Raw genomic sequence first — 27,731 nt, 5'->3', positions numbered from 1 at the left:
CAACCTATATGTATACTAACTCCAATTTTAGTGTGAGAGCTTTACATGAGCAAGTGAGGAGATTCCAACAGCAGAGCAGGTTCTTCTCGGTCGTTGCCAGCAAATATTTGGAGCAGCTTAGTCGCCCAAAACAAAGATACCTGGTGGATGGAAAAAAAAGTTCCTTCAGCTTTTAAACGTTTTGTTGTTGAAGACTTAAAATAATAAAACATGCGTTTTAAAACAAATTATTATTGTCATTATGACAATGTACGGCCAGTGTTGGGACTAACGCGTTACAAAGTAACGCGTTACTGTAACGCCGTTAGTTTCGGCGGTAACTAGTAATCTAACGCGTTATTTTTTTATATTCAGTAACTCAGTTACCGTTACTACATGATGCGTTACTGCGTTATTTTACGTTATTTTTTATGTAGTATCGGCTAGAAACAGATGCGCTGCGGTGTCGTTCTTCTAAATCTTCCTCTGTCACAAGCCAGAGAGAAGAAAAGAGGCGTGTGTGTGTGTGTCTGGGTGTGGGTGTGGGAAGGGGAGGCACACACGTGATCCGCGGTTTGATATATAAAACAAAACAAAAAGGTTGTTCGCATGCACGTTCAGTCCACACACAGCGTGGTCATGGCGAGCGGAGTAACGGAGGAGCTTGAACACCCCGCGCCATTTAATCGGTGTGTTTATAGGTGCAGACTCCGTTGTGCAAAACGAGGGTTTTAAACACATGCTGAACGTGCTTGAGCCACGTTACGACATCCCGTCGTGCACCCACTTCAGCGATAAGATTATGCCAGATTTTTATGAGCAAGAGAAGAAAAAAGTTGTGGATGAACTATCCCGAGCATCATCTGTTGCGCTCACGACAGACTGGTGCACGTCCAGGGAAACTATGTGACGATAAGCGCTCACTTTATCACAGCAGACTGGCAGATGAGAAGACACGCCCCCTCTACAAGAGTCACATTGCGCAGGTACTGACACAAGCAGTGGAGGAATGGAAGATAAAGATATCCCAGTCACAAGTGATAATGCCAAAAATCAAATAATTGCAGTGAATGAGGCAGGACTGGGACCAAAGGTAGGTGCTTTGCACATGTAGTGAATTTGGCATCACAGAAGGGAATCTCAGTCAATAGGATGGACCAGGAAGGAGGTTTCCTAGCACAACAGTTGCTCATGTGCTTAAGACAAAGCAAGAAATGCTAAAGCTGCCTACTCATAAAGCTCATACATGATGTCCCAACGAAGTGGAACTCCACTTATGATATGTTGCAGCGGCAGGCAGCTATATACTCTGCATTGACCCACAAGACCCTGAAGGCAAATGTCAAAGACATCATCAACCTGTCTGATGATGATGTGAGAGTGGCAGAGGAGGTCCTCCAGGTGCTTAAACCCCTCAAAAGTGTTACATCTCTACTGAGCACTGAAACTTGTGTCAATGATCCTGCCACTGAAAACAAGGATTCTACAATCCATGGCTCCAAGTGTGGAAGACAGCAGCATCACTCCAGATGTCAGGCTTTATTTCACTATCTATGTTTCAAGGAAGATGATGTGCCTTCTTATGTTGCACTTTAACTTGTTTTTTATTAATGGTCATTGGTCCAAGTTTAAAGAAAGGAGAAATGCCTTTTTATGTTGCACTGTTTTTCATTAATTATGTTAAAATGAAAATAAAAATGCATGTCAAGTTGATCAACAGATTGTATTATTCTCCAGTGCAATAACAGTACTGAAATTAAGGCTAAAAGGGCATTAATGGGAGCTTTAAAAAAGAAAAGAAAAAAAGAAGTAACTAAATAGTTACTTTTCACAGTAACGCATTACTTTTTGATGTAAGTAACTGAGTTACTTTTGAAATTAAGTAACTAGTAATTGTAACTAGTTACTGGTTTTCAGTAACTAACCCAACACTGTGTACGGCAATGTAAATACTATGGCTGAACAAATTTTGAGAAAAAAACCTAACTGCAAATTTCTCTCCAAAATTGCGATTTTTATATTTTACACCTATAAATGCATAAAACTGCGAATATAACAGGTGAAGGAAGACATGTTGCTTTTAGACTGACAACATACAGTATTCTTGTCTCAAGGTGCCACACATTAGAACAAGATGCAATAATCTACTTTATGCAGACAGACTCACAGCTTGTGTCTACATCATGCTCTAAACCTGATGAAATAACCAATACAAATTATACAGTGAGGTTACTTTTCAAATTTTGTTGGACAATATAGTGTCTCACAAATTATTGCCGATAAACGATGTTATTGCAAGCAATATTTTGTGACCAAATAATGCAGTCATAATATATAATAATGCAAGTAACCATTTAAAATGATAAACTTTTATTTCTTATTACTGTAGAATTGTTCATCATTGTACTCATTGGAAGGTAAGTAACTTATTTATCCCAAATAAACAAAAAAATTAAATGGACTCATTTCTCTAAGCAAACAATTAGCATAAATACATATTAAACATATTAAAGTGTATTTATTTTTCAGTTGGAAAAACTAGGTTTTGTTGCCATTACACTATTCTTGCTCGTTCGTCCGTGTTGATGGGCTCTTTGGAAAGAAAATACTGTATTCCCACAAAAGGAAATTTTGGCTTTTTAATCTTATGGTTTCCTCTTAATTTTTGTTACGTTGCGGAACTTCTCGCTAGCGAGGCACAAGTAGGGAGGCGATCTCTGTGAATCCTCTGTGTGAGACCTAGCTTAGCGAGACAAAGATTGTGAATGACTGAAAAGAGGGCTCACTGCGTTCAGTTAATTCTATTGTTAAATAAACCCAGCCAGGTTCTGAGAGCGATGCACAGAGTGAGACATCTTTCTCCTTTTTTGAAGGGAGAGACAAAAAACAAGCACATGAACAAAGCAATTTATCAATGCCAGCAAGGTATTTCGACTTAATTTTAAATTTGTCGTTCGATTAATTGACTTAGACTATTGGCCCAGACGTAGTCACCATCAAAACGTCTATCAAGGTGTTTGTTTTTAGCGTACTGACTGCCTCCACTGCAGCGCGCACACACTAGCAGTTTCCTGTAAACACTTGATTGGCCAGGGGGCAAAAGATGCAAGGCTCAACATTTCTAATTGGCGAACATGTCTGACAATCAAATGTCGGTGAAGGCAGAGAAATTAAGTGTGCAGCCCGAGTAAATACACCAGGACACTTATTTACCAGTTCAATTCATGTAGCGCATGGCCCTGACAGCATCAACACAAAGCAGATAAGGTCAGAATCATGTATTATTTGGGAGTTGCATAACGAGTCAGAAGATGGTTGGGTTTGAGGCCATCCTAAAATCCATAGGTGGTGCTTATACAAGAGGCTGCTGGCAGCTGTCAAAACAGTTTTTTAATCTTCCTAGTCCACACAAAAAATGCTTGTAAGCTTCCACATTGCATAAGAACTTGCATCTCATTTGTGTAAATTCTGAAAAATATATTTTTTTCGACCATCTCGATTTGTCAGTCTTGCAAATACACTAAAGGCTGACAAAGACAATTTCAGAAAAGTGGTACAGAAACTAGGAAGATCACGTGTATATCCTCTCTGAACTTAAGGTCCCTCCTTAAGAAAAAACACAGACATTTGTCTTATTTCATGATCAGCAAAATGCATTCACCTAAAGTTGTATGACCTGTTGGCTAGGTTACTGTAACTATTCTACACACCGATGCCGCTTATGTGAGAGCTACAGCTAGGGATGATGTTTGATAAGAAATTATCGAGTTCGAGCCTATTGTCGAATCCTCTTATCGAACCGATTCCTTATCGATTCTCTTATCGAGTCCAGATAGGTTGTTGTACTGTATGGAAAAGAACACACAATATTTGGTTTAACAAAAGCTCACTTTTATTATATAAGAATTTTTAAAAATCTAATAAATAAATAAATATTGACTTTTACCCCCCTAAAAAAATAAAATAAAATAAATAAATATTGACTGTTTTTACCCAAAGTATATTAAGTGGGATTTTTCAGAAAAACAAATATATACAGTAACACAAAAACAACCTGTCTCTGTGATCACTATAGGTGTTTAAATAATAATATAGTGCTAAATAAAATCAGTCCCTTGGGCACAAAACTGAAAATAATACAGCTCTCCAAAAAGTGCACTTCTGCTGCTATTTGACATAACTGTTTGTTATGATGCTTTGACATTTTTGCACTTTATTTCTTTATTGAAAGAAAATTCTATGAAGAGAAAAGTTGTTTGCAAATGTGGTTACAGTGCTAAACAATGAAAAGTTAAAGCTAAAAAAAGAAATACACTTTATTGAGTTAACATTATTTCTTTATAGGGTAGATAGCTAGGTAGATGTGATGTTATGTTATGAGCTAGGGAATATAACAACTACACTACCCAGCATGCAACGGGAGTGACGAGCATGCGCGGTAGCCCCGAAAAGTGTTGTTGCATGTCGTCATCCGGCAGCTAAGAATGAGGTTATTATGAGCACGCTGTGAAAGTAAACGTCAAGAACAAAGCCAACACGCCTCGTCTGCATTATTTATAATTAGACAGACAACACATATACAGTGTGATTTTGTTTTGTTTACAAGGAAAGAAAAACAAAAGTTAAAAAAGGGAGATGTCATATATATGTATGTACTGCGGTTGCTTTAAGAACGTTGCGACAGCTGCCGTAAAGGAGGTGCGTTGCTAGCCTGGTTGCTATGTTTCCGGTTGGTCGTAAAAGTGTTCGTCATGTGTTTGTACCCTGCTCAAATCTCTCATTAAAGTTATTCATTGGATTATACCTTTTGTTTGGAACTTTATTACACCTTGGAGCGCTTTTTCCGGTGCATTGTTTTCCTGCTTTCCCTATCTGCGCCTAATGACTGAGCTACGTGACGTAATTTCTTGTGATGTCTCAAGGGGCATTTCTTGTCGGGATGGGATTCATTCCCAGCGATTCGAATAAAGAACCAACTCTTTTTCTTTACTATAGTGGTCTCGATAACGGGTACCGGTTCTCACAAAGGGATTCGAGTCCGAGGACTCGGTTCTTTTCTTATCGAACAACCGGGAAAACCGGTTTCGAGTATCATCCTTAGCTACTGCTTAAGCGAATAAAACCAGAAAAGATCACAGACCTAGACATTACTTTTAAGAGGGCTGGTGCAAGCTATTCCTGAATCATAAACAGGTGCATCTCAATCAGTTAGAATATTGCAAGTTCATTTATTTCAATAGTTCAATTCAAAAAGTGAAACTTCTATATTCAACAGATACACAACACACACAGTGAAATAGTGTATTTGTTGATTCCCTAATTTTAATAAGCATTTACAGCTGATAAATCCAGCATCTTCTAAAGTTTAAAATGATCAGAACCTATTTTGGTTGTTACAAAGTGGACACTCATGTGAAACAATGCCAAAGTGTCAAATAAGTTCAATCCATGTGGAAGTGAACCTGAAAAGCACTTTTGGAATGCTCTACAAGCAGTGATTTATAATCTTTTTTCTATGCATGCAGGACTTACTTATAAACATTGAAGGTCTGCACCTTCCCTGCTTTACTTAGAAGTTATGATGCTGTACACAGTCTACTGTCTAAAACGATTTGACAGTGTTAGCACGTTGACCAAGCCCCCAAAAAATGTTAGTTCGGGTGTGAGGAGAAGTTAGTTTGTTTCACTTATGATTTAAGTTTATTTCTAACATATATACAGTTTAAAGTGACACATCCTATAATTTACATAATTACATTTCTCTTAAAGTGTTCGAAAAAAGTAGGAAGAAGCCAAGCTTATTTAATTCTGCCACTTTTAAAATTCATAACAATTTACTAACATATCTGTTTACCTTCTGTTATCATTTTGTAACACAAATACATAAAATATATATTTAGGTCAGTTATGACTGCACTTTTTTTCACAGTGAAGTGGGCTCAGCGGGAGGCATACATAGGGGGGCAGGGTGAGGCGCGGTGGTGTTCATTACACATACCGTTTTCGTGGGATGCAAAAAATAAAAAGCCATAAACTGGGAAGTCGGTCAACTGTGACATTCAACTTGATGAGTCCAGAAATCAAATAGAAAAACATCGAAAATTAGTATAGTAGCTCCTTTTTAAAGAAACAACGGCAAAAACCTCCAGACACTTTAGTAAGTCTTTATTTATTATTGAACTCCTAAAACCAAACACATTTTGAATGATATCCTAATTTATTGAGATGTGCCTGTAGTTAGAGAATGCTTCCATACATTAGACTTCCTTCTTCCACATGTTATTTATCATCAATACTGTCTACGATACCATTTTTTAGCACTTTGCGTTGCATTTCTTTTATGTATGAAAAGCGCTTTATAAATAAAGCTTGATTTGATTTTTGTTCTCTGCACTTGGCTTTCAAGCCATCCCCAAGTAACATTTTACTGACCAAATATTAACATACCAGTCAACACTGAATTGAACACAAAGTATGCATCTTTTATTAGTCCAATTAAATAAATTGTACACATCAAGATTAGTTATGTTGTAACAGGAACTTAACGAGCCATGATTAACTTTGCGTTACTGGGAAGGAGAAAGGCTTAATTCAACAGTCGGCCCGTCTTTCTTTAGAGGTAATATAAATCCAGGCGACAAATCAACCCATTAAATTGTCTGCACAATCTACACTATGGACCAGTAATAAGTCCTGCATGGTCATTTGGTTCCTATGATACCACTCTTGGTGAAGAAACTATTCAGCATATATAATTCCCAAGTGAAATTACAGTTTGATCATGAACTTGCAAATGAAGATAAGAGTAATCTTATTTTTGTCCAACTTTTGGACGTAGGCAAGCAATATAAGAAAATGCTGCAACACACATTTGTGTGACTCTTTCAACTGGAATATTTCATTCATCAGATCTGGGATTCAAAGGGGAGCTGCACTTTTCTGGAATTTTGCCCATCATTCACAATGCCAATATAAGACAATAACACATTTTTCTTTTTTTATGCATTCTAAGTTGTTAAATTCGGCAAGTCCCAGGTGGCTAACAATGCAGATAATGGGAGTACATTATTCCACACATAAAGCCCTCTAAAAACATCCCAAAACCTCCAACAATACTCCATTTACATCTGGTGACTTGAATATTAACCAATTATTACCAATATTGTTCTTACAAACACAAACACAGACAAACTATTTCAGCTGCGCAGTAATCACAGAGCTAACTGGCTGTTATGTTGATTTATTGAAACGATGAGCTGCTGCATCACCTCTGAGCTGGTGAAAGTTAATTGTATATTATAAATCATGCCTCTCACCTGTATAGTAGAAGGATGTGTCCATAAACTGGGAAGTTGGTCAACTGTGACATTCAACTTATAGAATATACGTATACCAAAAGATGCCTGTTATGTTCTGTAAGATATTATATCGTGTTCAGCATTCAACAATAATGCTCTATGATGCTTAATATTTAACTAGAACTGGATCTGCTTAACACACAGCCTCTAAAACTTGTAGCTCATCGTCTTTATACTCAGGTTACGAAAGATAAGGTTCTGGATCATCATTTGTCGGGAAGTCATCGTTGTTTCTCATGGGTAATAGTTGTGGTTGAAGGGAAAAGCAAAAGTTGTGATGAATCTGTAAAATTAGTACTCCGTTGTCTGCTTAAAATGACCAAAATACATAAATATTACATATTATAAATGTGCCTGTTTCTACATGACATACCTTATGTACTTACAGCGTGTATATAAAACAATGATTGAGACTTTGGGATATTTTTTAGCGTGCTTTATCGGCGGAATAGAGCAACTCTCATTGGCTCCAATGTTAGATGACTTTTGCAAGCATTTATTTACGATTTAGAGTGCATAGAAAAAGAAATGTGTTCTCTACCTACAAAAAATTGTGAATGACTCAAAATTCCCCAAAAAGTGCAATTCTTTTAAGTGTTTCATTTATCTTATATTAGTTTGTTACATTAGGTGCAACTTTGCCAAATAATCAGGCTAATAAAATATATGAACATAAACTGAATGATTTAAATCTGACCTGATATCACCTGGTGGCTGGGACAGAGTTGTTAGGAGGTCCCAGGAGGCAGGGCTCCAAACAGTCACTACCTCTTGGAAGCTGACGGCAAGCAAAGAGCCATCAGCTGAGAAACAGCAGCACTTAGGTATCAGGCTGTGATAACCTCCAACAAAATCGCAGGCCCATGATGAACCCTCATCTGTTAACCAAATCACAAATACAAAAGAGAACAAATACACTCTGGATTATTTGGGTGAACAAAAGAAGTACAATAGAAATAATACACCACTTTAAAGCAGCGCAGACTTATTATTTTTGAAGAACACCGCAGCTTAAGTAGGCCAGCACACGTTACTAATAGTGGTTTAACAAATAAATCTCAATTTGTCACAAATGTCAAACATTATACATATATACAGTATATACATGAATATATACATACATACCCATATATATATATATATATATATATATATATATGAATATACACACACACACACACACACACACACACACACACACACACACACACACACACACACACACACACACACACACACACACATGAATATATACATTCATACACATACATATATATGAATATATACATACATACATATATATGAATATATACATACATATATGAATATGTACATACATACATAAACATATATGAATAAATACATACATACATAAACATATATATGAATAAATACATGCATACAAACATGAATGTATACATACATATGAATATATACGTACATATGAATATATACATACACATATAAGAAGATATATATGAATATACACACAGTGTTGGTGCTAGGAATTTTCAAAATGGGGTCAGTAAGTCAAAATCAAATCATAAAAACGGGGTCCCACAGTAAATTTTTGGGGTCCCATTTTTTTGTAACCGTTTTGAAAACAAATGATAAATTTATGCATTATCCTGTTACATCTCACATTCTATATTGTGTTTTGGAAAAAAGTTGTCATAAACATGAATTCATTAAAAAAATAATACAAAAGGAAACACATTTTTATGCATATGTAAATGTCTTCAGTTATAAACATTCTCTTTTATAAATAACCCTTTTTTTCATTGTTTTTGTTTGTTTTCTGCCCTTTTTGTCAAAGAAAACTATGTTTTTTTTTATGGCAAACTCAAAATATGCAAAATCTTCTACAAAAAATATTTTTCAAAGTGGAATATTTGAAGTGAAGTAATTGGAACCTTGGATAGGTCAATAATTCATAAAAACATTGATTTTGATTCAATATTATGTTTTGAGCAATGAGTTTTTAAGAAAAAAAACAGCTTTGTTTTATTAGTCAACATTGAAACTTTTTCTAAATTACATTTCACCTGTAAGCTTTTTTATTCCACCTTTGTTATGTTTTTATTTTAATTGTATTTTTAAAAGGATTTTTTATTCTTCTATGGTTGTTGAGAATGGTGAAACTGACAGATCACCTTCTGAGTGGGTGGCCATAACCTGCTGCCAGGCTTTGAAGTGGCCGTCCTTGCTTGTGGAAACCAGCGTGGCCGTGGGGTTGTCTCCGGCGGAACAAAAGCACATGGCTGTAATCTCAGCCTCGTGGGGGGCTGAGATGGTGGTGTTCAGCACAAAACTGTGGGTGATAGGGTGCTAGTGTTACAAAGCTATAGTTTCACACTTAGAGTAGATCATATTTGACAATTCTGATCAGACTAAAACCCTGAAACTACATGAAGGAACCTTGGAATCCTTATCCCACTAAAACCACTTGCCTATGCTACTTTACAAGATAGAATAACAATACTGTAATAACATACCAGTAGTTTAAAGACATGAAGTACAAGAACGTTTTTGCCAACTGTAGTCCCATGCAAATAAAGTGACAAAACATTAAGAACAAAAACTAAATGTTGCCAAGATACCTTTGTATTTGTTCATCAAATGACCACAGTTTCAAATTATGTTCCAGGTCTGCAGTTTTTTGTTTTCTCTCTTCAACAGTTGCAAGCCAGTTTCCAGATGCATCAAAAGCTGCCTTTACCACCTCAAACTGCTCCAATCCTGAATCGCAAAGGTACTCTTGCTGCACAATGTCCAACTATGAGAAAAAAAATAAAATTAAAAGGCATCAAGGTACACTTGTAGATAAATGTGACTGTGTAACAAAGCTGTATATTGAAATACAGGTATTCACTCGGTGTACTTTGCGGATAAAGAGGCAGCAACTAATGTGGTAAATATTTCAGGAAAGCGAGATGATACAAGTTTGTCATTATTTCCAAAACAAATTCACATAGATCCTGAAAACAATTTTTTATGAAAAAGAGACCTCCAAAACAACCTTGTAAGTAAGCACTATATAATTTATTCTTTAGACTGTAGCACTATCTAAGGCGACGTGATAAACAGGAGCATTATTTTAATTATCTTGTGATTTTTATTTTAAATATTTCTTCCAGCTGTCATTAGTCATACATCCTAAAAACAATAACCATGGTAAAAAAAAAATGTATAATTTGGTATTTTATAACACAATCTTTTAATATAAAACCATAGCTCTGATTACAAAACAATACTTACATTAAAAATAAGCTTCTCTCTCTGAAGGGAATAAAACTGCAGGTGGCCAGGTTTTCCATTTAGTACTAATGATTTGCTGCGAGGGTCTACCATCAAGCCGGTGGAGACACTTTGTCCTACACAAGGACAGAAACGATATGAAAGCCTCTATTTAATGAAGGCTTTAATTCCAAACTATTCAGAAAAAATAGATGCAATAGATTTTAGTAATTTGTATTCAGTCCCTATAGTCTAATCCAAGCTTTTTTTAGGTTAGAACTCACCTTTGACTAGACCCTGAATTACAGCACACACTTTTACACAGCTCTGGATGATCGTAATTTCTGAAAGAAAGACAGCACTGTTAAGTTTTGCTTACTGCTCTCAGATACATAATCATGTTTGTTTATACAATGGTAAAGAAACATTGTTTAAAAGTAAAGAAATCAAGAAAGAAAAATCTCAGCTCAGCACCACGTGATCCCTCATTCCAGCTTTTACTTTGCAAAGTGTAGTGGAATGTGTATAAGTGGTCGTTGTTTTACAATGTCCTGTAATGAACATGCTGAAAAAATTTTTCAATACTTAATTTTGGTCTAAAAACACAACATTAGCTCAAGAAATAGCAGTTCTTTATGTCTCTTTGGTGGGAGGCAAACTCTTTTGGTGGCGGAGCGCAAATGAAAAATTAGACATGTTGGTTAGAAACATTCATATAGTATTCACAGCGTTGTCGACACTGCTCCCCAGACTCTTCAGCTGAACACCAAAAAGATGAACCAACAAGGTAAAGCAGATTTTATTTCTTATCACTAATTGTTGTAGCGACCTGACTGTTAAAGTTAAGAACTTTAGTAATTTCAAACTGAGTGCACCACAGTGCTAATGACAGTGTGTGCGAGTCTGCAAGGCGGTAGCAAGGAAAAGGGACAGCTAAGCTGATGTTTTGGCTTGGTTATTAAATAAAAAGTTGATCCATCACCACCTTGTTATTTTGGTTTCATATACAGTACTGTAAAGAGCTTTATGTTGTGTTAAAAGTGTACAAATCTTTACTATTATATGGACTTTTGTTGAGGCTGGAACCCATTATTTATGTTTACATTGTTTCTTATGGAGGAATTTGCTATAAAATATACCGGTACTTTTTGTTATTATTTACGAACCTTGTTCAAGAACAAATTACGTTTGTAAATCGAGGTACCCATTCATCCATTTTTTACCGCTTGTCCCTCTCTGGGTTGCTGGAGCCTATCTCAGCTACATTCGGGCGGAAGGCGGGGTATACCCTGGACAAGTCGCCAGCTCATTGCAGGGCCAACACAGATAGACAGACAAATCGAGGTTCCACTGTTAAATAACGATTACGATTAATAATACCACTTTACACAGGTGGATACAAGCATGAGTTCTCCAATTACAGACCATTATCACTGCTGCCACAGTTCTCAAAGATCTTAGAAAAATTGTTTGCGGTCAGGTTGAATAAATGTATTAATAGATATAATATTTTAAGTAATAGTCAATATGGGTTCCATCTTAATCACTCAACTGCAAAAGCAATGATTTAGCAGAAGACATTTTAACTGCAATAGATAAAAAAACAATATTTAGTAAGCATTTTTGTCAATCTTCAAAAAGACTGAAGTTAACAATAGGAAATCTGCCTTACATAATATTAGTTGAAGAGTACCACAAGGATCGGTCATAGGACCAATACTGTTTCTCGTGTATAAATATGATATTAATAAGGTTTCCAAACTGTTTAAGTGTATTTTATCTGCGGACGACACAATCCTATTTTATTTAGGACAACATATTAAGGATGTGTTCGAGGTGGTTGAAAACAAATTAGTCAAAATTAAAAAGTATTCTGATGTTAATAGATTATCCTTGAATACCGGTAAAACTAAGTATATGATTTTTTGGTAGAAGTAGAACAAGTGTAGATGCTTCATATGTCGAAGGAGTTGTGATTCAAAGAACACAACAATTTAAATTTTTGGGTCTCATGATTGATAACAATTTGTCACAGAAATCCAAAATTATACAAAGGTTAAAATATCTAAAACATTTTCTATTTAACAAAAAGTGAAGGAATTTCTAAATCAAAAAGCATTGTATATTTTGTATAATTCACTGATTTTTCCATACCTGACATACTGTATTGAAGTGTGGGATAGTGCCTGTAAAACATATTTAAATCCAATCTTCCTTTTGCAGAAGAGAGCCCACAAACCCAATATTCAAACAGTTGAACTTACTGAAATGTAATGAATTGGTAGAGTATAATATCTTAAAAATCCCGCGAAAAGCAAATGCAAACATTTTACCCAACAACATAAAACAAACTTTGTTAAAAGAGACTAATTATAATATAAAAGGAACTGGACTCTTTATTAAATCGGTATATAGCACAGGGATAATGGAAGGAAGCATTTAAATCAAAAGGTGTTAGTTTATGGAACAATCTTGACAGTGGAACAAAAAATTTAAATCTACTGCATTAAAAAAACATGATGAAAAGATATGATTTGAAGTAAATGTTTGTTTCCATGTTTAGTTATTTTGTTATGAAATTTTTATGTTGTGAATACAGAAAACATTCCTGAATGGTCTCCTGAGTTGAACAACAACTGTAATTGTGTAAAAACAGGGCAGACATACGTTTCTACTTCTTTCTTCTCCTTTTCATTCATGGTTTATTTGAATGTTATGTTGATATTTTTTTACTCTAAATGGGTGAAACAAATACAATTAAATCGATTTACAATAGATTAATCATGCAGTCATTATCCATTATTTGCTCTGTTATCCACTATTTGCAAACATTGTTGAGTACGGTATGCTGTGGTAGAAAAGTTCTTGGGTTTGAGAGGTTTTGATTTTGTATCGCACATTGCATAGTATTACCCCTGCTTTCGTTGAGTGATCTATAGCTGTGAATTTTGTTAGTAAATGGGATTATCATCACACGTAGACTATGACATCTCAGTTTAAACAAAGAAGTGAGTACAAAGGTGGGCGATACAGGGACAAATTTGCCTGGCTCGACATTTGATGTGCGTATTTGAGCGCTACTAACGGACACACTGGATTGGTGGAAGTTATGATAACTGACCAAAATGAGAGGGAAAGTTGCGAGGCTGCACATAATTTGCAGCATTTGGTTGAGTTGGCATGATTGCAAGATCCGGGAGGGTCTGATAATACGTCACCCATAAGCTACAAACTTGGCTCATTGTTCCTCACAGACTGTGCTAAATGAAAGTTCCAATGGCATTTAAATCATAACATCTTACTGTTATCTGCATGTGAGGTACAGAACAGGGACCCATCAGGGGAAACAGTGACATGGGTAATTGCTCCACCGAGTCGGGGAAGAAAGTCCCGCTGGCTCTCCTGGCCGTATTGCCACTGGACGAGTACAGACTCCACACCTCCACTCAGCAGATTGGTACCTGGTTGAAAAAGAACAAAAACATGAATAAGGAAGCAAAACTATTGTGTAGAGCGAACAAAAAATGCATTCTGTAGCAAATTGATTACCTTGAATGTACATTTTTACAAACAATTTCCAATTAATTATATAATTGATCCAAACGCTAAACCAGTTGTGTTTACCTTCTGGGGTGAAGCATAGCGAGTTGACAGCACTGTGGTGCCAGTGTAAGGTGGAACATGTATATTCCTTTTGGTTGAAGTTTCTCCTAGAGGATAAACAACATTTAAACTCAGGAAATGTATTCAAAGAAAGTTGGACATTATATTCAAGGAAAAACAAAGGTTTGGTTTTCCTTGTCTTTTTAAAACGGACTCATTTCAGCTTAAAACATAAAAATGGGACACATTCTCACAAAATGGTTGAATGGATTTAACAAAATACAGTTAAACCTTGATTTATGCACCCCTCTGTTTGTGAACTTTTCTGTTTACAAACTTTTAGATCGCACCACATATGACTGTGCGATCTGTATACTAACGCTTCATTCATTCAGTGCCCCGCTGGCAGCCATTTTGTGCTTGCTCGTATTGAAGCGATGGCGGAAGCTGGCACTTGTATCACAGCAAGTTTTGAATTGAGATGAGAAGGGACTTTTCTGAAAAAAAATCTCAAAGCGGACGTATTTCATAAAGAAGATTACCTCTCGTTCAGTGGTGCCTCTTCCAAAGCACACACACGGTGCATCCCCCCCGTCTTATCTCTTCGTGCAAAGGAGCAGCTCAAGAGAAGACCTTTGCCGAGTTTAATTTACTGTCAGTAAATGGATTTTACTTTTGAAAATGTTTATTATTGTAGCAATATGGTTGTTAAAATCAGGGATTTCTGATTGTTTGTGAGGGTACCAAAGGAACTTGTGTGTACGCGCATGCAGGACAGTACAGCTTGTCATCTTTGTTTTAATATGTTAATAAAGAGACAATTGATTCATCACCTCCTTGGTTATGTTTGTTTAATATACAGTATTGTGTAGCACTTTATATTGTGTTCAAAATGTACCAACCTTAACTAAAATATGGACTTTTGTTCGGGTTGGAACTAATTCATATTTACATTGTTTATGAGAACGTTTGCTTCACTATACCAACTTTGATTTACGAACCATGTTCAAGAACAAAACAAGTTTTGCCGTACGCATCGTACGTGCTGCGGAGAAGGTGATTGGCTGCAAGCTCCCATCCCTCCAGGACTTGTTCTCCTCCAGGACCAGGAGGCGTGTGGGTCGGATCACAGCTGACTCTTCTCACCCTGGACACACACTATTCTCCCCTCTCCCCTCAGGCAGGAGACTACGCTCCATCCAGACCCACACCTCCCGCCACCTGAACAGTTTTTTCCCCTCGGCCATCAGGCAAATGAACAAGAACTCCTAACAGCAGCTCCTTGAATTCCTTGAATCCCTTCTAAGTCTATCTGATAGCTCAGTCACAGCTCTTTTTATACCAAATATGTGTTATATTTGTTTTATGTCGCACGTTTGCACCAAGAAAAATTCCTAGTTTGTGAACCCGTTCTCAAACAATGGCAATAAAACTATTCTGATTCTGATTCTGAAAAAGTTTGTAAATCAAGGTTCCACTGTACATTGCTTCTTTACACCTTATGTTAAGGGTCGCAATGAGTTGGAGCCTATCCCAGCTGATTTTGAGCAAGAGGAGGGTAATACCCTTCATTCACATCTGTGGGCAATTTAGTTTCCTATGCACCAAACTTGCATGTCTTTGGACTGGACTGTGGGGGGAAACCACAGTAACTCATGCAAGAACGGTGAGACCATGCAAAAATCACATCAAAAACACTTGTGAGTTAGCTAACCACACAGTCATTGTGTTGCACATAATATGTTCCATATTATATTGCATAAGTCTTATCAGCAAAACAAACACAATTTATGTACATCAACACCACAATGCGATATACCCACCACAAGCGAATTTTTCCATCCTCATGTCCGGAGGCAATGCAGTCTTCTTTTGGGTGACAGACAAGGCATGTAAAGGAGTTCTTGGCACCCTTCTTGTTGTGTTTGCTCAGGCTAAGCCTTTTGACAATCAATCAAAGACAGTTAGTGTTATTGAGATGTAGCCTACTGCCCATGTACTCTATTGTGTTCACAATGGCACAGAAATAAATACCCATTTCTAGCTTACCTGTGTGACTTCTGGTTCTTGAAGAAAAAGACATCCAAATCAAAAGCTTTGGCTGAAGCAATGTACTCCGCCTGTGTAGATGAACATTGAAATGATGGGTATTATTAGGGACGGGTACTAAAGTTTGCATTCATGAACCCTGGAATTGTGAGCATCAAAATTACAATACAAACAAATCTTCTCGCCCCTATTTTCTGTATTGTTGTTGGTTTTGCTGATAAGATTTTTACACTTTTTTTTGTGGATTTCAGGTGTTATTTTTTAGTTATAAATGTATTTTTATTTCTTAGTTATAAATGTATCTATATTATAGAAGTATTTACATTACTAATCCGTTCGACTTGAATTTCACAAAATTGCATAAAAACATTGTTTAACAAAAATGTATGTTTTTCCTATTTTTCAAGTACCGGTTTGAGCACCCTTTAAAAAGTATATATTTAGTACTACCCTTGGTTAAAATGTAATAAAAAACATTCCTAATTGTTAGAGAATAATACATCTGCATACCTACACCGAACCTGCAATAATTGGCGCATCAAAAAAGCTACTACAATATTGACTAAAATATAAGATGAGCCCTCTCTCTTCAAATTAACCATGTTTCAATAAAAGTTAAATAATTTCTGGTTGATTATAACAAAGAGTGTCATATTACCTAGCTACTTGACAGTCGTTTAGATTTCCTTGAATAATCACCATTACCTTCCAATAGTACACAGCATATATACAAATAAGGGCCAGTGATGGGCAAGCTAGTTGGAAATGTAGTAAGCTAAGGTACAAGCTACTCTTGATTAAATGTAGCTAAGCTACAGCTAGCCCCGGAGAATTGTAGCAAGAAACACGGCAAAAGTAGCTTGCTACATCAAATCTACATTTAACAGCATTTATATCTATGGTCCCACATGTATAATATCAATGTTAATGTAACTGAGAGGGTCCATTACCATTACCTATCTGTCATTTAGCTGGGGACACCCTAAAACTACCTCTAGGAGTCCCCGCAACCCACAGTATGTTTTTATTTAGTTTGCCTTTTCTTTGGCCCACCCCTATAATGTTACTAATTTTCTAAAAAAAACCCAGTATCTTTCTATATCTTGACAAAAAAACACTGACATATGTGTTGTTTAGGAACAGTTGGTAATGATTATGTGCAGTAAAACTTTTCATGAACTCAACTCACCTTAATGTGTGTTCCTAAATTTGTGTTGGACGTCTTAAATGAAGAGAGTAGTTATGATTTTGGTTTACAGAGTAAACAACTAAAAACAAAAGGTTTTGGGCATTGTTTTGTCTAAACGCATGAATGTATCTAAATATGGCCAAGGACACGCATTATTGTGGGTTTCCTTCATGTCGTCTTCATCACTAAAGGAACAATCTAATCAAAGCCTCTGATTGGCCAGTCTGTAATGTTTCGCCCTAAACTTAGCCAATTGTGACTCATCACACGAACACCAACCAATCATAACGGATTTTCTCCGTATGTAGTCCTTCATCCAGGTCATTGTATTTTCTCCATATTTTGTGGGGGCCTGGATTTGCAGTCAATTTTCTATCTTTGTAGCTTTGATGTAAGCTATCTCGCTATATGGGTCTAAAAGTAGCTAAGCTACAGGAAAAGCTACTCGTTAAAAAAGTAGCTAAGCAACCGCCAAGCTACTGGAAAATGTAATTAAGCTATGTAGCTTGATACTGTAAATCACTGATTAAGGCCAATCACATTTTAGAATTTAGATTAATCAGGATTAATCACAGGTGATTACTTGCTTGCATAGTTAAAATTTGGAAAGACCCCAATATTTGGGCACAAATGCATTTTTTTGTCAAAATGCTATCCGGAAACATTTTTAAAATGTATACATGAATGGATGTCATTTATATGCACAAAACTTGGCAATTGTTTTATCCAATGTTCTTTCAGGTTGCATTTTGGAGTGAAATTTGCCCATGAGTCTCCGCAGTCATTTTTGTACTGTCATATGCAAAATCTGATCACTGACCCGTATAGTGGTTAAGGTAAAAGAGCTTGTACGGTCAAAATAAATAGTAATGTGATATTGTTTTTTAGATTAATCATACAAATGAACTGGTAATTGGCGTGGCAAAGTTGGTAGAGTGGCTGTGCCAGCAATCGGAGTGTTGCTCGTTACTGGGGTTCAATTCCCACCTTCTACCTTCCTAGTCACGTCCGTTGTGTCCTTGGGCAAGACACTTCACCCTTTGCCTCTGATGGCTGCTGGTTAGCGCCTTGCATGGCAGCTCCCGCCATCAGTGTGTGAATGTGTGTGTGAATGGGTAAATGTGGAAATACTGTCAAAGCGCTTTGAGTACCTTGAAGGTAGAAAAGCGCTACACAAGTATAACCCATTTATTTAATTTAGACAACCCAAATTTAAATCCAACTCATTGCTAATTTGCTTAACTTTTGAGCCACTTTTCTTTTAATTTAGGGGGCACTGACTGTAATCCACACAGGTCTGAATCCTGGCCTACAATTGGGTAGGGATGATACTCGAAACCGGTTTTCCCGGTTGTTTGATAAGAATTGAACCGAGTCCTCAGACTCGAATCCCTTTTTGAGAACCGGTACCCGTTATCGAGACCACTATAGTAAAGAAAAAGAGTTGGTTCTTTATTCGAATCCCTCGGAACGAATCCCGTCCCGACCAGAAATGCTTCGTGTGAAATCACAAGAAATGGCGTCACGTAGCTCAGTCATTAGGCGCAGATAGCGAAAGCAGGAAAAAATGGACGGGAAAAAGCGCTCCAAGGTGTAATAAAGTTCAAAACAAAAGGTATAATTTAATGAATAACTTAACCGAGAGATTTGACCAGGGTACAAACACATGACGAACACTTTTACGACCAACCTGAAACATAGCAACCAGGCTAGCAACGCACCTCCTTTACGGCAGCTGTCACAACGTTCTTAAAGCAACCGCAGCACATACATATATGCCATCTCCCTTTTTTAACTTTTGTTTTTCTTTCCTTGTAAACAAAACAAAATCACACTGTATATGTGTTGTCTGTCTAATTATAAATAATGCAGACGAGGCCTGTTGGCTGAGTTCTTGACGTTTACTTTCACAGCGTACTCATAACCGCATTCTTAGCTGCCGGGTGACGATATGCAACAACACTTTTCGGGGCTACCGCGCATGCTCGTCACTCCCGTTGCATGCTGGGTAGTGTAGTTGTTATATTCCCTAGCTCATAACATCTTTCCCCCTATAAACAAATAATGTTAACTCAATAAAGTGTATTTCTTTTTTTAGCTTTAACTTTTCATTTTTTAGCATTGTAACCACATTTGCAAAGAACTTTTCTCTTCATAGAATTTTCTTTCAATAAAGAAATAAAGTGCAAAAATGTCAAAGCATCATAACAAACAGTTATGTCAAATAGCAGCAGAATTGCACTTTTTGGAGAGCTGTATTATTTTCAGTTTTGTGCCCAAGGGACTGATTTTATTTAACACTATATTATTATTTATACACCTATAGTGATCACAGAGACAGGTTGTTTTTGTGTTACTGTATATATATTTGTTTTTCTGAAAAATCGCACTTAATATACTTTGGGTAACAACAGTCAATTTTTTATTTATTTTTTTTTTAGGGTGGTAACAGTCAATATTTATTTATTTATTAGATTTTATTTTTTTCTTATATAATAAAAGTGAGCTTTTGTTAAACCAAATAGTGTGTGTTTTTTTCCATATACAACAACCTATCTGGACTCGATAAGAGAATCGATAAGGAATCGGTTCGATAAGAGGATTCGATAATAGGCTCGAACTCGATAATTTCTTATCAAACATCATCCCTACAATTGGGTGTTCTAAACAGGACCCATCAATCCATCCATTTTCTACCGCTTGTCCATTTCGGGTTCGCAGGGGGTGCTGGACCCTATTCTAAACAGGACATTGAATTCAAACCCAAATCAAAACTGATTTTTAAATGGATAAAACAGCAGGCTAAAATTAGGTTACCCAAAGCCCTGACCTCAAACTTATTTAACATTTGTGGAGTATGCAAAAAAGCCTGGTCTGTGGCAGGAAGCCAAGCAATTCAAATGAATTACCAATTGCGGACAGAATTAGGCCATAAGGTATGTAAACCTCCATTGTTGGCCAGGTCTTGTAAATTTATTTAAATGGAAGTAAAGAAATGGTGTAAGGAAAAAACACTTCATATATTAATTCCAAATTTCCAATTATTGTTATTTGAAATTATAACTGTAATGTAGTTACTTAGGATTACTTTTCAAATTTGAAGCAGAAAACTACAGAGTAACAGTGATGAAGTAGCAGAAGTGGTGTACAAACCCCTCTTCCAAAGGCGATGGATTGTGGGTTCGAACTGACATTTGCAAGCACAGCAGAACACTCCAGGGACTCTGCCAGCTGATCTGAACTCTGAGGAAGATGTACCGCCACGAGTTGACAATGCTCTACACAAAAACACACACAAGCACACGATTGGTGACCTTTTACCTAGTTGTTTTTCATCAAACTGTTGAAGCTACTAAGTAACATTTACTTGTCTTTAGCGCACCCTAGTGGTACGTAACAGTAGCTAGTGAAGTGCACCGAAAAGATTGCTTACCAGTTATTTTGTCGGTTTTTGTTCGGGTGACTACGAAGAAGACTCCCTCGTGGTTTGCAGAAGCATAGATGGAGTACATGGGATATCCAACAACATAAGACTAAAAGACAATTACAAAAAATCTGTCAAAAATGGCTTGCAGAGAGATAAAACACATTTTAATTCACTATCACGGTGTGTGAAAAACTTTCCACCAAAAACAGTTAAACACAGACAATTTATTTTTACAAATCAGGAATGTGCTGATCAAATGGCCACCGATCAGAATCAATTGATTTATTTGAAAAATTAAGTGATCGACATTGCTGAATAATGCCGATCACAAACACCGATCCCCTGTAGCTAATATTGTATTTATTTTTAGTCTCCCAACTGACAAGCAAGCTAATTATGTGTCTCTATACACAGTGTGAATCTGCGCCCCCAAGTTAAGAATAATCACCTCCATTACTAAACATAAACTGGATTTCATAATATCTTAAGCATGAATTACTTTGTTTTTCTTAATTGTATGAAATACAAATAAAAGAATAAAGAACTAGTTTAAAATATTGTGCCAAAATTGTTAAACTGTCAATACAATAATCAAACTGAAAAATTTACAGTTAATACATGTGATCGGTGTTGGTATCGGCCGATATCACTCATGGCTGATCGGCATCAGAATCGTTAAGGCTGGAATATACTCTTGCGTCACGTAGCTTGCGTCCCCCCTGACGGCGTCTTGTTTAATTTATAGTTCTTCAGTGGGTGGTGGCGCAATACTGTGTATTTTCTTCCTGTGAAGAGTGATTAAATACAACCACAGGTCTACACTGGAACTAATCATTCACAATCATCAGGTTACTCTAATGGACGTTTTACTTATAAACCTTTGAGAAGATGGACTGTGCAACTTCTGAACAAGTTGCGGCAGAGGACATTATAACCTGCAACAATATTCGGGCGTTCGGTACATTGTACAAGAGAGATCCAACTTGTAATTAACTAGAGTAACTACTCAGTGGCCTAGTGGTTAGAGTGTCTGCCCTGAGATCGGTAGGTTGTGGGTTCAAACCCCTCCCGAGTCATACCATAAAAAATGGGACCCATTACCTCCCTGCTTGGCACTCAGCATCAAGGGTTGGAATTGGGGGTTAAATCACAAAAAATGATTCCCGGGCGCGGCACCGCTGCTGCCCACTGCTCCCCTCACCTCCCAGGGGGTGAACAAATGCAGAGGACACATTTCACCACACCTAGTGTGTGTGTGACAATCATTGGTACTTTAACTTGAACTTAATTGTAAATATATATATTTTTAAAATTAACTATTTAAGTTAACGAAATGCTGGTGTTTATCTCTATTGCCATGTCGTGTTCACACATTTTTTGTAAATATACCGTGCCTGAAAGATTGACGCAGAATGAGAAATATGTGTGAGAGAAAAAGACGTGTGTGCATGAGAAAGAACATGTGTCGGAATTGAACCTGTTAGCACAAGATTAGTCGTACTTTCACTTTGTGACTTCTTCTGGACGCAACAACCCAATAAGATGAGGAACACACATTCAGTAATTGTCTTCAGAGCGCACCGAGATATTAAGTACACAATATCAGTTTTCATGCAAATGTTTATTCACGGTTTTATTTCATACAATAATGTGTGCTTTTCAAGCACAAAGTCTGCTCGCCTGTGTTCAGGGACACTCCTTGGCAAAAACTGACCAATCACAGCTCTGCGTTCTGCATCACCGGCGACAAGGACCTAGGATTTATGGGAGGTGCACGTAGGCTACACGGGGGGCTACGCAGGGGAATGGGGGATGACGGCGACGTCTACGCAAGTTACGCAAAAGTATACACCAGGCTTTAGCATATATTCCTGATCGGAACATCCCTAGTACAAATGTTAAGCATGTGCAGAAAACAAATTGTGAATAGCTTAAAACTAATTCTGTTCAGGTAAATACATGATTGTGATCTTCATAATTTCAGGAAAGTTTAAGGTAGAGCAAAACAAACAAAAATAAATAAATCAGGCTGCACCTTAATGAGGATTCCATCTGTAAAGTCCCAAAGCTTGACAGTGCCATCTACTGAACAAGAGTAGACCTGCAACAAATGCAAAACAATTGGTTCAACAGCTAATGAATGGCAAAATACACTGAACATACAGTAGTAGTTAAAGGGGAACTGCACTTCGTCATCATGTTTTTCATAAGGATTGTGTGAAGTGAATTATATTTATATAGCGCTTGTTCTCTAGTGACTCAAAGCGCTTTACATAGTGAAACCCAATATTTAAGTTACATTTAAACCAGTGTGGGAGGTACTGGGAGCAGGTGGGTCAAGTGTCTTGCCCATGGACACAACGGCAGTGACCACGATGGCGGAAGCGGGGATCGAACCCGGAACCCTCAAGTTGCTGGCACGGCCACTCTACCAACCGAGCTATACCGCCCCAGTATAGAAATACTATACAGAAACACATTTACGCCCTACTGTGCATTGAACCACATCAACAGTGTACACAACGGGTTATTTTATTGCACATTTAAAAATCAATAAACCCACATCAGCAATTAAAACATATCTTACGTGGTACTGTCCAAATTAAAATTGCAAAAAACGTATTAAACGTGAAAAAATAAAGAAATAAAATATCTGAACTCACAATCTGTAGAACCCATTCGAGCTTCTGGGGTTGGCCGACATAGTCTCACAAGATGTAGTTTATCTATAAATATATTTCTTGAAAATGGCCTTGCAAATATATGTGTTGTCTTGTCTAATCACAAAAGATGCAGACGAGGCGCGTTGGCTGAGTTCTTAAAGTTTACTCCACAGCGTGCTCATCAAAGACATCCCGGCATGGCTAAACGCGGCTACTGAGCATGCTCTTCACTACTGTGGCATGCTAGGTAATGGAGTTCTTATGTTACCTAGCTCATAACATCACAATATATCTGCCTTTGGCCAGGTAGAATGCCTTACTGACAACAACTTGTGATCTGATTGGCTATCGCAACTGTCTATCACCTGTATGTGCCCGTTCACTTACAGTGCACAGACGCCAGCATTGTTGATTCTGATGGCTTCGGGCAGATTTGGTACAGCATGGCAACATAAGCTAGCTGAATTCTGATTGGATAAAAACTCTAACCTAAAAACAACAGCACTGGAAGGAGCAAAATATGAAAAGAAGAGAATATGATTACTTTTAGATATATTTAGGGAAAGTAAATATTTTTTAAAAATCTTTAATTATGATCATGATTTCTGGTTATGTTAGGCCAGCAGAGAAGACCTTGCTGGCCCTGACAGCCCACCACTGGTTACATCCCTAACTACATGTCATTTTTTAAAATGTATTTCTCTTTTAAAATCGTCATAAACGATGAGCAAAATCTAACATCAGATTTGGTGACGCAAACCCCTACTTGAAGGCAGTCCTACAATATATTGTATAAAGAAACAATATTTGTGGTTACACCGTGAACTAGTACCAGCTCAGTGGCCTAGTGGTTAGAGTGTCCGCCCTGGGAAGTTGTGAGTTCAAACCCCGGCCGAGTCATAACTACAAAGACTACAAAAAATGGGACCCATTGCCTCCTTGCTTGGCACTCAGCATCAAGTTTGGAATTGGGGGTTAAATCACCAAATGATTCCTGAGTGCGGCCACCGCTGCTGCTCACTGCTCCCCTCACCTCCCAGGGGGTGAACAAGGGGATGGGTCAAATGCAGAGGATAATTTCACCACACCCAGTGTGTGTGTGACAATCATTGGAACTTTAACTTTAAAGGCATGCACCTTTACTTATAGGTGATAGATAGATGTACCTGGAGGTGGTTGGTGGGTTTGAGCACCACACCCGTGACCAGATCCGTGTGTCCACGAAGCTGATGAATACATTCTTCCGTGGCCGTGCTGTACACCTTCACACACTCGCCAGACGCACACAGGAGGAACCTACAATCACAATTGCATGTTAACTTGGACTTGCAGTTCATGCGTAAAGTAAATACAAATAGACGGAGTAGACATTGAAAGGGTAAAAGAAACAAGATTTTTGGGAGTATTAATAGATGATCAAATGAACTGGAAATCTCATATACAAAACATACAACATAAGGTGGCAAAAAACATTTCAATAATGAATAAAGCAAAATACGTCCTGGGCCAAAAATCACTTCATATTCTCTACTGCTCGCTAGTGTTACCATATCTGAGTTATTGTGTAGAAATATGGAGAAATAACTACAAATGTGCGCTACATTCGCTAACCGTGTTACAAAAAAGATCAGTTAGAATAATACATAATGTTGGATATAGAGAACATACAAACCCTTTATTTATTGAGTCAAAAATATTAAAGTTCAGTGATTTGGTAAAATTGCAAACAGCTAAAATGATGTACAAAGCAAACTATAACCTGCTACCAAAGAATGTACAACAATTCTTCTCAACTGAAGAGGAGAAATATAACCTTAGAGGAAAATCTAATTTAAAACATTTGTATGCACGTACAACCCTTAGAACCTTTAGCATATCAGTATGTGGAATAAAATTATGGAATGGATTAAGTAAAGAAGTTAAACATTGTACTGATATGATCCCGTTTAAGAGGTTGTTCAAAATAGTGCTTACAAAGTACAAAGAAGAAGAATTATGAGAAATACTTTCAACCTTATTGAAAATAAGATATTTTTCATCTCAGTAGGTTAATAATGACTGAATTAATTAATTACATATTACAAAACAGTTGTGTATACTAATTCACATATGTTATTTTAATATATAAAAAGGTCAGTAAATGATTCTCTATATTTGTAAACGCTCTAAAGTGGGAAAGGGGTAGGATTAAATAAGCTTTACTTCTTCCTACTCCTTTTCGGGACATGATGTAAAGTGAAATGATATGAAATTGTGTGATGTATTATACTGTAAGTATGTTCATGTTCGAAATATACTAAAGAAAGAAATAATTACTGACTGAACATGGGATGTACCGTTGCTATGTCAATTATATTGCATATTCGAAATAAACATAAACCATTCCCATTACTTATTCAACCCTGTGAAGTTATTTACAATGTGCATCATCTGGGTGGCATGATTACAGCACGTTGCCATGCTAATGCCGTCAGCAACTGGACTGAAAAAAAAAAAAGAACCGCCGCAGAGTCGGAGAGCGTAATAAAACGTGAAAACTAAAACTTACTTGGAGTCATGGGTAATGACAGGCGATCTAAAATTGATTTTATTGCCACCTCGGTGAACCACGCGGATATCTGTGTCGGCAACCATGTTTTCTCCTGCTTCAACTACGACCTCTTCTTCTTCGGCTTTGCCGGGCTTGCAGCCATGGCTTGAAAGGTGCATACTGCCACCTACTGTACCATAGTATGTATGCACGGGCTTAATACCAATACCAGCCCCTGTTTAAAGTTAAACAAGTTAAAGTTAAAGTTAAAGTACCAATGATTGTCACACACACTAGGTGTGGTGAAATTTGTCCTCTGCATTTGACCCATCCCCTTGTTCACCCCCTGGGAGGTGAGGGGAGCAGTGGGCAGCAGCGGTGCCGCGCCCGGGAATCATTTTGGTGATTTAACCCCCAATTCCAACCCTTGATGCTGAGCGCCAAGCAGGGACATGTCGCCATCTTAGACAGACAGACATTCACATATTCAATTAAAATGTTTTGGAGAGCACATTTCCAGAAAGCTAAGGACCAGTAGACAATTGATTTTGGTCTATTTATTTTGTCAGGGATACAGGAGCGCTTTGGTGTTTTTAAAAGACCTTCTGCAAGTTTTTTTTAACTGAATAGTCCAAATGATGAAAAAGAAAGGACCTAAAATGGAACCATGAAGAACACCACTATTATAACTAAAGAAGTTGAACAAATGACTACTGACTGCACCTGAAGTACAGACACTACAGGAACACCTTTGTTAGATAAATCACATTACGAAAAAATAATTGTAACTGCCAAAAAAGAGAGGACTTTAAGTGCATGAGGAACGCTTCAGTGATGTAAACCACTTTTCTGTGGACAGCTCGACGTCTCTGCGCTGCCGACTTGTCTACATGGAAGAAGATCCCCCTACGACCCTCTGCTGGCTTCCTGATGGACTGGACTCTCACATTATCCACTAATGTAACAATTTTAATAATTGTACCCTGTCGGCATTTATTCAACCTAAAGGGGGGAGGCAAGGATCTGCCAATGTAGTCCAAGTTGTGGTCCAAGTTCCTCTATACAACAGGGGCACTCATGTGTTTTTAGGAATTTGCCAGAAAATAATTTGTCTCCAATTATAATTCCTTGAACTGAACTCAGGAGCCTGTGTGATGTCCTTCACAGGCGGGATTTAGTCCCTAGGCCACCAGTTGAATAGTCCTGTTCTTCAATCACCCACAATATTGCCTTCTATCGCTTCCTTTCCGCAAAACCATCTATCGCTCTATCCCTCTGGTCTACATTTTTACATATAATCAGGAGTTTTCTGTCTCTTAACACTTTTGCCATTTCAATATTTCTTATATTCTATCTCAAACTCCCCATGCCCGCAACCAATTATGACCTCTGACGTGACGGTCTACTTGTCACCTGGCTAATTAGAGCCACCAACCATACTGAAGCAGCCCGCCATATCATAATGTAGGATAGGCAAAGCCACCTCCCATTTTTTGATTGCTTGTTTAGTAGGTAAATGCAAATTCTGGATTTGTTACATCAGTTGAGTAAACCGTTCTCCACAATGATGTACAGCTGAAATAGCAAGAGCATGTAATAGCGCTGTTTCACCACAAGGTTCATTGAGACGCATTTGGACCAACGCGGTGTGACGAAAATATTAATGTGTGTGGTATATTTCTGATCGTGTTACTCT

At 37.3% G+C, this 27,731-nt stretch overlaps 1 protein-coding gene across 1 annotated transcript in view; it reads right to left on the bottom strand.

Annotated features, from left to right (window-relative positions):
• wdr75 (WD repeat domain 75) overlaps nucleotides 1–26,211 on the bottom strand; it is a 33,710-nt gene extending 7,499 nt beyond the window's left edge. Inside the window, exons 1-15 of the mRNA XM_062067658.1 lie at nucleotides 26,054–26,211; nucleotides 24,672–24,801; nucleotides 22,878–22,943; nucleotides 20,849–20,948; nucleotides 20,569–20,693; nucleotides 16,227–16,297; nucleotides 16,001–16,117; nucleotides 14,199–14,284; nucleotides 13,877–14,035; nucleotides 10,859–10,918; nucleotides 10,596–10,711; nucleotides 9,938–10,113; nucleotides 9,491–9,648; nucleotides 8,035–8,215; nucleotides 46–140 (exon numbers count right to left, since the gene is read on the bottom strand). Coding sequence (XP_061923642.1) covers nucleotides 46–140; nucleotides 8,035–8,215; nucleotides 9,491–9,648; nucleotides 9,938–10,113; nucleotides 10,596–10,711; nucleotides 10,859–10,918; nucleotides 13,877–14,035; nucleotides 14,199–14,284; nucleotides 16,001–16,117; nucleotides 16,227–16,297; nucleotides 20,569–20,693; nucleotides 20,849–20,948; nucleotides 22,878–22,943; nucleotides 24,672–24,801; nucleotides 26,054–26,139 — 1,726 coding nt within the window. The 5' untranslated portion in view covers nucleotides 26,140–26,211. The remainder of the gene's footprint in view (nucleotides 1–45; nucleotides 141–8,034; nucleotides 8,216–9,490; nucleotides 9,649–9,937; nucleotides 10,114–10,595; nucleotides 10,712–10,858; nucleotides 10,919–13,876; nucleotides 14,036–14,198; nucleotides 14,285–16,000; nucleotides 16,118–16,226; nucleotides 16,298–20,568; nucleotides 20,694–20,848; nucleotides 20,949–22,877; nucleotides 22,944–24,671; nucleotides 24,802–26,053) is intronic.
• Between the last annotated feature and the right edge of the window lie 1,520 nt (nucleotides 26,212–27,731).

The sequence above is a fragment of the Entelurus aequoreus genome, linkage group LG13, assembly GCF_033978785.1.
Source record: "Entelurus aequoreus isolate RoL-2023_Sb linkage group LG13, RoL_Eaeq_v1.1, whole genome shotgun sequence".
NCBI lineage: Eukaryota > Metazoa > Chordata > Actinopteri > Syngnathiformes > Syngnathidae > Entelurus > Entelurus aequoreus.
This window is presented reverse-complemented; position numbering and strand designations above follow the sequence as displayed.